Here is a 10,462-nt window from a genome sequence, read left to right as displayed (position 1 = left end):
TAAAGCTGAGCCGTCCATGTCTTCGCTCCTCTTTTCTTCCCCCTCCACCACCCGACTCGACGACCTCTCTCCTTCCGTCCGTTCCTCACCGGGGTCCGGAGGCTGGGCGACGGGGCTCCGAAGGAGCCACGCCTCCCTCCCAGGTACCTGGGCGATGCACGGTTCTTGTTAATTTTGTCCTGTGATTTGTTACTTCGGCTTATGTATTTTTGGTTAGGAACCTAGGAAGCTCTCATCATTTCGTGCTGATTTGTGAGCGAATCTTGATATGGGAGGCGAGCTGCTTTGGTTTGTAGGAATCCGTGTGCAGGATAAGTTCTTGCTAGTTAGTCGGATGTTTCGTTTGCTCTCTTGGTTCCATCCGGCACACGCTCCCCAGTTCATCATGGGGATAGCTGATTCTTGATCAATTTGGAGTATTACCTTATTTTACCATATGAAAAATTGAAGGATCAAGATGATCTTCTTGGCTAGTCCATGTGGTGTGGGCCTTCTCCTGGTGGTGAATGAGTGTATAATCAGCATCATACGGACAATTGTGAATTCTTTCGTAATTGATTTGATAGCGAATAAGATTCTTTTAGCTCCGATGTGTTCATTTTGGTTTTCTGTGGAACGGTCCACACAGTGCACAACAACCACCATGTGTCTTTAGGCTTACCATGTTGTTTCAGGATGATAAGGGTGCCCTGTTCTGTGATATCAAAGGGACCCGTTTCTGGCTACTTTGACGTAGATTTGGGAGCCAAAAGTGCACACTTCGTTCTTAAACTAAGTTTTGTTTAAGGTTGGGACTTGGGAAAAGCTAAACACCGTTATTTTTCTTCCTGATAAGAAAAGTAGACTGTACAGGGCATTTCTGTTTGCAATTTTAACTAAGAATTTCAGTGCAAGGGGGTTAAAGAAGCTACCTATTCATTTGTCTGACACTGATCTGAAACATTCTATTCTTCTATCCAATAGAATACACAGGTAGTAACTTTTTTGCGGTCTGTCGGCTCCTCTGATTCCATCTTCTCTTGTTTAATAACTTGTATATTTATGTGACATTGAATTTATCAGCACTTCTACTATTAGCTTATGAGTACTGAGGAGCACAACCTTGCTCTCTGTCTGCTAGCCTTATGACAGACAGAAGTGATGGACCAATTGGTAGTCTCCCTGAACATCTCCTTGTAGAAATACTGACTCGGTTACCAATCTGTGAGTGGGTTCAAGTATCATGTGTCAGCAAGCATTGGGCAAGCATGTTCCAAGGAGAATACTTGTGGCAAACCGCTATTTCAAGGAAATGGCCATCAGCTGGTTTCCGTAGACGCTGGCCTGGGCCAATTCCCAGAGGTTCTGCTAGGAGGTGAGTTTTGTAATCTGATATGTTTTGTCTTCTCCATTGCTCCTCTATTATATGATGTTGTTGCATAATTTTCTTTTCTTCCAATTCTTACTCTATCTGCAGTATGATTGACATAAAAAAATGTAAAACAAGACAGATGACTCACTTACCGCATTCTATGCAGTATCCTTATAGTCTTAGATTCCTGCATCTTGTAGATGACATTCTTGTTGAATTTAATTTAGGAATTTTTACTTTGAATTGAACTACATGTGAAGAATCACAAATAACTTTTGCTTCTGCTGTACATATTTAGTATAATAAAGCCATGCAGGTGTATCTCTCTTTTGTATCATCTAGCATTTCAAAATCAAATTTAAAATCATGATTGAACCATTTACAGGAGATTCCAAGCACTATATGTCAGCGAGAACCTTGTACCGTCTGGTGGCGAGATTGATGAGCTTGTTGGTCACACATTTCTATATTTAAAAGAACAGCTTGAGAGCCTTGTCATTCCTCCATCCAGCATACTTCATGGCACCATCATTGGTGAGTTGTATATTTGAAATGTCAATGTTGGTATATTTTAGTGTTGGATGATCATGATCACTATCAATTTTCAAAGAGAAAACTAAATAGAAGTGTCCTACTAGTACATATTTCGCTTTATAAAGGAGTACTGGATAATTTAGGATGGAGACTGAGAAGTAATGATCCAATTGCATGGCTTTTAGGTTCTATACGGTTGATATGTGCTCTTCTTCAGTACTTCTTTGCTCCAGTAGAAGAAGATCTAGGCAGATTCTCAGATAAATCTGCTGACAAGCTAATTACCAACTCGTTAGCAACTGTGTATTTTAGGATTATCAGTTCTCTTATGGGTAGAAAAGAAACTTCACTTCAAATTCTTGTCTGCATCCAATTGAAAGCTTGGAAAACTATGTATTGGTCTTCTGTAGGACTAAAATATTCATCTTTTTATATACTATAAGATTCATGTATTGCTCTGCGTGCTGATTTCTCATACAGACGTCCATGTTCACACTGAATTAGTACTGCCTTCTCATTTTCTGCACAGATCAGTTCATTGCTTGTGGTAGGACAGGAGAAAAGGCCCATGAACTTGCTTCAAATATATGGATTGCAGTCATTGACAATTTGGAAGAAAACCAGCAAACTTTCATGTTGTTAAGACACCTTGCACAAGAAGGAGATGTAAGAACTGCATCTGAATATATTTTGTATTGCCAGAGCAGAGAAAAAAGTATCATACCTTTTCACGTGCCATTAGGATACACATCAATTTCTTATAATGCAAGTAATACTCGAAAATTCCAAATATGCTTAGTAGATTAAATTATATGGTTTCATTTTGATCAATGATACTCTGATGCACGGTGATGCTTTTATTTTGGTACCAGTATAATGCTAAATCTTGGTAAATATAGATTACTTCAAATTTACTTTTCTTGATATGCACAGTAGAGTACTTGCTGATATCGGTGTTTCATATTTTATTTGCAGTTTTTCCTCCCATTTCCATATTCGAGGTCGTATAAAGTACTGTGGAGGGTGTTCGACAAGCTGTTCACCGACTTCCGTGACTGTTTTAGCAGGGCAGATTACCATGACGCGCTAGCGAGTGCCAAGTCTAGGTTTCAGCCAGTACCTTCTTTATGGCTTGGTCATTAGCATACGTCTGTTGTTTTTCTTGTGCCCTGGACGCTGTTTTAGATGTAGTTGCTATACTTCCCATGGTGAAAAGATGGATGCCGAGAGCCAATTCCAATGGAGGACTTGTATGTATTTAGCAGTTAGCTACAAGAAAATCAAACTATTGTTCGATTGCAAGAAAAAAGGGGTGTTCTTGTAAATTTGTCCAGTTGCTTCAGTTCACTTTAAACTTCATACCCGGCAGGGGGGTAGTTTGATGGTTTGAATTGTCATCAATACAAGTATACAGTACCCGGAAAAAAAACAATACAAGTATACAGCTTGATGGCGACGAATCAGTGAATAGGAAGTGGAGGCAGCTGATTAGTCTGAGACAGTTTTTGTTTGTTTTGTTTTTGGAAACGGAGGAGTTTGAGACAGTTGCGCGTGCGGGAGCGGGAGTTTCCCCAACAAAACAAAAAAATACGGAGTTCTCCTCCGCTTCAAGGCCGACGCGATCCCCTCCTGCCTTGCGTTGTTGGTTCAACTGGAATTCAGATTTAGCTCGGCTTGCTCCCAGAAAATAGATAGAGCAGTTCGCACCCCTAGTATCGTCGCATCATGGGGCTGCTGGCACTGAAACATCTCATGTCCATGCGGCGGGATCGGCGTCGTCACCGGCCAATTCAAGGCCGTAGTAAGCCATCACTTCTTAGCTCCCTCGGCCGCTCTGTTTATTCTTCTCTGCCTATGTTGTGTGTGCATGTCCTGACATATACGACCTCTGCCTTTGGCCATCGATCTGTAACCTGTATTGTGGCAACTTCTCGGTTAATCTACAATAGTATTTAACTCTTCGTAAGATGACGCCATTTAATTTCTTGTGTAACTTATATGCAACTGGGAAAAAAGGTGTTGAATTGCATATGGGCGTGCAATTCGACACTTTTTCCCCAGTTGCATATGGGTGTGCAATTCGACACCTTCTAGGCCGTGTAACTTATAGATCAACATGTGCAATTTTCATGTGCAAAAATCACAATACAAATCGAAGGACCGTAGAGTCGACCTAAAACTAATTTAACTCTTGGCCGACCTAGAACTAGCAACAGGCTATTTTTATTTTTATTTTTTAGATGAACATGTAACCTGTTCATGGTCTTATGAGCAGAACTCCAGGGTTGATCTTTACATGTTTCTTGTAGTGAGATAAAAACTGATCTTTTTACAGCTTATCTTTTTGTGAAGAAATTTTGTTTGTGCCTGTGCCCTACTTGTTGTTTTCTATCATCAATTCCTTTGTTCTTATAACCAATGCATCATGTACTGCAGATGGATTGGTGACTTCAGCTGCTAAAAGGAAGGAATCACCCTGCCCCCAAGGCGACTATACTCCGAGTGATACAAAATTGACATATTCAGGACCAAGCCTACCAGAGGTTTGCAATTAAATGCTGATGACGGACAATTTTTGTTGCAATTAAAAAATCACGTTGACTGTTAGCTGCTCAAATTGGCGGATCAAATGCTTGCAGAATAAAACTATGTTTTGATAAAGAACTGACTTCCTATAACTACTAGTTGAATGCCCGTGCGTTGCTACGGATCCTTAATATTTACTCCAACAATTATTAGTACTATAACAATTCGAGTCACCCACCCAAATTAGGATACATGCTAAACACTACACACAAAAAACAGATTTCTTTTTTGCGGCCATCAGACGTGGTAATAACATTGGCGTTAAGACGGCCACATACCACCGTTGAACTTGATCGGGTCGGATGCCTCCTCCTTGCTAACATACATTTATCACTCTATGTTGGCATCCATTGAATGCTACCGATCAACTTATCCATGACTGGTAATTGTTGTATCTAACTCGCAGAAGAACTAAAAAGTGGGATACACATTCTATTCTTCAGAGTAAGTTTAGATTAACTCTGAATAACAAATCAACCAAAAAAATGAAATATGCACGCAACTCTAAATTTGTATGAAAATAAAAGCTAATTGCATATATATAAATTCTGACCATGGGTACGTATCTTTGTTGACAAAAAAAAAGAATACTCACTATACCCACCAGGTAAAAACAACAAAATAGGTGAAGGCTTTAGAAATTGATTCAGATTTCACACCCTTCTACACTCCTACTTATCGTACAATGATCCAATTTGTTCAAACCCTTCCCCGACCCGCGCAAAGCGGGAGCTTGATGCACCGGAATGCCTACACTTCTACTTACTATATTCCTTCATTTAATTCAATAATAGTAACTGTAATAACCTTTGAGACCTGGATTTTGTATGTTACTTCATTAATGCAATAGCCCGTTCATAGATAAAACCTGTCACAAACTCTGCATGAAGGGAATTAAGAATCTATACTGCAAGCTTTTCAATCAAGAACTTTGCTAATTTGCTACCCCAATCTAGTATGAAAAATCTGAAGTCTTGAAGTATCATAGGGATGATAATAGTGCCAAAGCTTCATCAATAACTGATTAAATTTCATCATGACTTTACTTAACCAAAAAAAACGATCATTTATTTGAACGGGTTAAGGACAACAAGTAAGGATCATGACAAAGGCTCACACTCAACAAAGTGGTATACAGACATGCCTGGTAAGCTCATAATACTGAACATCAGGAGTGTAGGGGGATCCACACACAAAACAAGAGATAGCTAGCAGAGAGAAGGCATGACACCTTGTTTCAAGATAAAGAGGACATGAGAGCTCTCTACACTTCTGATAAAAAAATTATGCATCCTTCTATAAAACAATGATGGAAATTGAGATAAAGAGTTCACACTTTTCCTTGAAAGATAATATGATTGGCCACAATGTCAAGAAAAATTAACTCACATAGTGTTCAGTTGTGTCATTCAAACTAAATATTTGAGTGCAATATGATTCAATAAAAACTAACTAAATGGAAAAAGTATATATTCACCCCCCTCTCTCTCTTCTCCTACCTTGTAATGATCCCATGTAAACCCTTGTTTTGATGATATATGAGTTCAGGATGGCGTAAGCCCGCCGTAGCCCAGGTCAAAAAGGATGAACATCTTTGATGTTCGTTTTCTTGTTCATAACAGATCCATAGATGCTTACTTGCTTAGTAGAGATCAAACCGCAAATGGAGGTAAAACGGATTTGGTGGACTCATCGCTCATATATTGAAAAATATGCCAAACTTTCTAGCGGCTCACAGCTTAATATTGCAGCATAAGTGAAGTTGTACTACTAAAATATAACTGTACAGACAATATTGCTTCATTGAAGATACAAGAATTTTTTTTATACAAGATGTTCATCTCATTTTTTTGCATTTATGTTAATTTGAAGTTGTACTATTTAGAAAACAATGTTTTTCCCGTGAGCTAGCATTCTAAAGTTATTTTTACTGAAGCATAAGACATGAGAAGAAAAAATGTGAATCAAAACATGATCATGTTCCATCTCTGATATCTGTTGCTTGCTTGTGAAATTCTTGTATGTTTCTAATCGAACCAAATAGAGATTTTAATTGCGAGTTTTTGTGAACTCCAAATTGAGAAACAAGAAATAAAGAGATACGACATGCGATGCGGGTTTCTATTGTTGTAGATGTCGGGGACTGCCTTGAGAAAGATCGACCAAAATCTTTAATGTTTTTTACGGTCTAAAATAGTAACTTTATAGGGCTCCAGTACTGGCAGACACATTCTAACTTCTTCCACGTACCAATGAGTTGGTTCACTTGCATATAATTTGCAATCCCAGACATGAACTTAGATGGATCACGACTTATGCTTTCAACAATGATCAAGGATAAAAACTGACTGAAGAACACCGCATAGGTAACCTGAAGAATATTCAGTAAGTGGTGCATCGATAAATTAAGATTTTGACATGGGAAAAGAAGAAACTTATCTCTTTAATTATGCTTCCAGAATGCGATGCAAAAATATGGCAATTTGCCTTAGCAACGTCTCTGTTCAGCTTCTTGATGGTGTCCGGCAACATTCTGTTTCAGCAGAGTCTCCTGCACATATCCGCATGAGAAAGACAGAGAAACATCAAACTGACTATTCGCACCTAATAAAGGCCGGCTTGGCATAACAATCTGCAGCAAAGAAGTTACCTTCTATTCACTGGCGCGGCTGAGGGCGGTCGGTGGTGAGCGCGAGCGCGTATTCGAACTGCTGACGCGTTCGCGGATGTCCTGGGTGGCGGGGCGGCGTCATGCAGGGTGAGCTCTGAGCTGAGCGTGCATCCCCGCGGCCTAAGCCTCAAACCGCCGGATGCGGGACGCCTGTGCATTGGAGGTGATCTTCTGTGCCACGGATCCGCCGGAAGCACCGCGTACAGCTCCTCTGGCAGACCAAATACGACGGTCACCGGCAATGCGATGCATCCTAGGTCGGCACCGTCAAAGCGTCAGCTTTTCGCATCATTGGAAGATGGATCCGGTACAGAGACGGGTGGCTGCTGCCGGGGGCACATCACGGGTGGGTTGGGTGACGTCCGAGCGGCGACGATGATCCAAGGAAGAGGAGAGGCGAAATAAAGCACACCTGATTTCTTCCCTAAAACAAGTCATGATTATGCCACGCGAATCACAGACGATTTGTTGCTGTTTTCGGTCCGGGATTTATGCCACCACCATGCAAGGAAAACCTTAATCAACGTTGATGATGCACAGCGAACAAAAAGGAGCAAAGCCAACCTCTTGGTATAGAATCACCTTTGTTTTTGGAAATAATCATACCGTACCTTAATTAGCCCGATGATGTAAGAGGAAGTGGCTCACACGGAAATCAATCAATGGTCAGATATTGAGCGGAGACACGAGGTTACATTGGATGGTTCGGATTGTTTTAATGACGACCACCAAAGTGCGTTGAGTGTCAAACGACCAACTCCCATTTAATAGTAAAGATTCCCTTAGTAGTGGCTTGTACATCTTCCCCTGCTATTGTGGTCAGTATCCGGTGTCTGTCTTAGTGTAGTGACCAATATTTTGTTTGCTCCAATTTTTGGTATAGAAAAATCAAGTAGGCTCTTAGGTTCCACAAGGGGGGGAAAAATGTATGACAGTATGAGTGCTACCTCTGAATGCTTTCGTTGGCTTCACAGTTGGGACTATGCTCTAGTTTTGTGATAATACTGCCTAATTCCATTAAAAAATAGAAGATTGAAAGGCATGTGTATGGTGAAACTCTACCTGCGCTTTCCAACCTATTATCGATGTACCTTGGTTACCGATTTCCTGCCATGTATCTTACAATGTATAGGTTCGATAGCTGCTGTATTCTTTTGCATGTTCTCGTGGACGTTTTCATGTTCAGATATAATAACCCTATTGTCTGCGTTACTCGACATGGTCATATTTTATCCCTTTTCCCAGATTGAAGCAACATTTCGCCTTCACAATTGAAATGCTGAACTTTTCTCCAATGCTTATGCATGCAGGACATATGGCATCATATCCATTCTCGAATGCGACTACGAGATGCTGCACGTGTTGCCTGCGTGTCTCATTCATTTCGGCGTTCTTGGAGATGTTATCCCAATCTCACCATAACTAGGAAAACTCTGGGTTTGAAAGGCGGAAAATACGGAAGGTCATATAAAATATCGAGTGCTCTTGCAAGGAAAACTGACCGCATTCTGAGAAAGCACTCGGGCATTGGTGTGAAAGCGCTCAAGCTTCAAATAAATGATTTTCCCATGTTCAGCACCTTCTGTGATCTCGACCGATGGCTTCATATCGCTGTTAAACCAGGGATTGAAGAGCTTGACCTATGGCTGGGGATGCACTCACATGATGCAGCTGTGTACGACTTCCCGAGCTCACTTTTACTTGATGGGAATGGCAAGTCGATTCGGCATCTTCATCTCAGTAATTGTGTCTTACGTCCCACGGCTGGACTTGGCTGCTTAAGAAGCTTGACAAGTCTGGACTTTTGTGACATACGTATTACGGGGGATGAGTTAGGGTACCTTTTCTCCAGTTCAGTTGCTTTGGAGACACTGACACTCATGTATTGCCATGAGTTATTTCTCCTGGAGATACCTAGCCTGCTGCAGCGGCTTAGCCACCTAATTATCAATGGTTGCAAAAATCTGGAAGTGATAGAGAGCAAAGCTCCTAATCTCTACAGTTTTAGATATATGGGTCACCAGGTAAGACTATCACTCGGTGATTCATTGCGAGACTTCAAAATTCATACTTCAGGTTGGGACTTTGTTCATTATGCTAGTGAAAATCTTCTGCCCATGCTGGCAAATCTTGAAGCTCTTGACATATATTCACGTTATGTGGTATACTCTTAAACTTCAGATTAATTAACTTAATTATTCAGAAAACAGTAGAGACCTGCATCTTCCTTGAATAATTAATCTGAAGCGTTTCTATGCAGAGGAAAGCACCACTGATACCAGACAAATTCCTCCACCTCCAGCTACTGTGCGTTGGGTTTTTTTCCCCAGACTATGATTATTTTTCTCTGATTTCTTTGCTTGACGCTTGTCCTTCCTTGGAGACTTTCGTATTGTCTGTAAGTCATGTTCATCAGATATCTGTGGTGGAGAATGCATTTGTTCGCCTTGTCTTTTCACTGTTATTATTGACATTGACATATATCCGATGCAGGTAGAGCCGGATCGTGTGGAGCAAGAATCGGTTTTAGGAGATTCTTATCATGATCTAAGGAAGATACCAGGACACTTGCATGGGAACATAAAGGATGTGCAGATCATTGGATTCTGTTCTGCAAGGAGCATAGTTGAGCTGACATGCCATATTCTTGAAAATGCAAAGTCACTTGAGTGCCTTACACTGAGCACCTTTTACAATGGTCAAATTTTGTGTTCAACCAGAAAAAAAGGTAAATGCCTCTCGATGAGTAGGCTTATGATCATGGAAGCCCGTAAAGCGCTCTTAGTAGTGGAAAAATACATTGTGGGGAAAGTTCCCCCTTCTGTCGAGTTGAAAGTTGTGGAACCTTGCAGCCGATGCAATCCTCTTGAAATTTAGTGCCTGCTCGTGGCCTGGCTCCAGCTCGTGGAGCCACGGGCAAAGATGCATTTGAACTTGCCAGGCAAGAATAAATAATCTTTTAAGCCAGCTGCATGTATGGAGTTGTAATTTCTCATTGCTTGCGCTATTTTTATGTTATCCTAGATGGAAACGATTAAGTGGTATTCGGATCTTTTTTGTTGTTTCATTAAGTAACCATAACTCATAATTGCTGATTATCGAGGTCCTGTAATCCACCGGTCTTCGTTAATTAGAACTAAGAGTGACTGAGAGAAACTCGTCGGCAGTCCTACCTCATACATGCCAAACTCATAGGGACTCCGATGTATCAGTTTTTTTTAAGGATGTCCTATGGATCAGCTAATCAGGCAAACAACGTTTTGTTTTGTGAAATGGGCCAGAATTAGGCTGAAATGTAAGCGCATCTGTAGAGGGCCAGC

General features: G+C 40.8%; 2 protein-coding genes across 4 annotated transcripts; both read left to right on the top strand.

Moving 5' to 3' along the window:
- On the top strand, positions 1-3,210 carry LOC124653751. Of its 3 annotated transcripts, none has more exons than XM_047192811.1 (5): positions 1-143; positions 1,219-1,354; positions 1,737-1,885; positions 2,415-2,551; positions 2,861-3,210. In XM_047192811.1, exons 1-5 carry the CDS (start codon positions 17-19, stop codon positions 3,026-3,028), a joined length of 717 nt encoding a protein of 238 aa, XP_047048767.1. In that variant the 5' UTR covers positions 1-16; the 3' UTR covers positions 3,029-3,210. The 3 variants fall into 3 exon arrangements, with proteins under 3 accessions (XP_047048767.1, XP_047048769.1, XP_047048768.1); XM_047192813.1 differs by having other exon boundaries at positions 6-143; positions 1,066-1,354; XM_047192812.1 differs by having other exon boundaries at positions 8-143; positions 1,121-1,354.
- Positions 3,211-4,387: 1,177 nt separating this feature from the next.
- LOC124658011 lies at positions 4,388-10,100 on the top strand. The gene is made up of 4 exons (XM_047196462.1): positions 4,388-4,428; positions 8,453-9,304; positions 9,403-9,540; positions 9,636-10,100. Exons 2-4 carry the CDS (start codon positions 8,480-8,482, stop codon positions 10,017-10,019), a joined length of 1,347 nt encoding a protein of 448 aa, XP_047052418.1. The 5' UTR covers positions 4,388-4,428; positions 8,453-8,479; the 3' UTR covers positions 10,020-10,100.
- The last annotated feature ends 362 nt before the right edge of the window (positions 10,101-10,462 follow it).

Source organism: Lolium rigidum, chromosome 5, assembly GCF_022539505.1.
Source record: "Lolium rigidum isolate FL_2022 chromosome 5, APGP_CSIRO_Lrig_0.1, whole genome shotgun sequence".
Classification (NCBI taxonomy): Eukaryota; Viridiplantae; Streptophyta; class Magnoliopsida; order Poales; family Poaceae; genus Lolium; species Lolium rigidum.
This window is presented reverse-complemented; position numbering and strand designations above follow the sequence as displayed.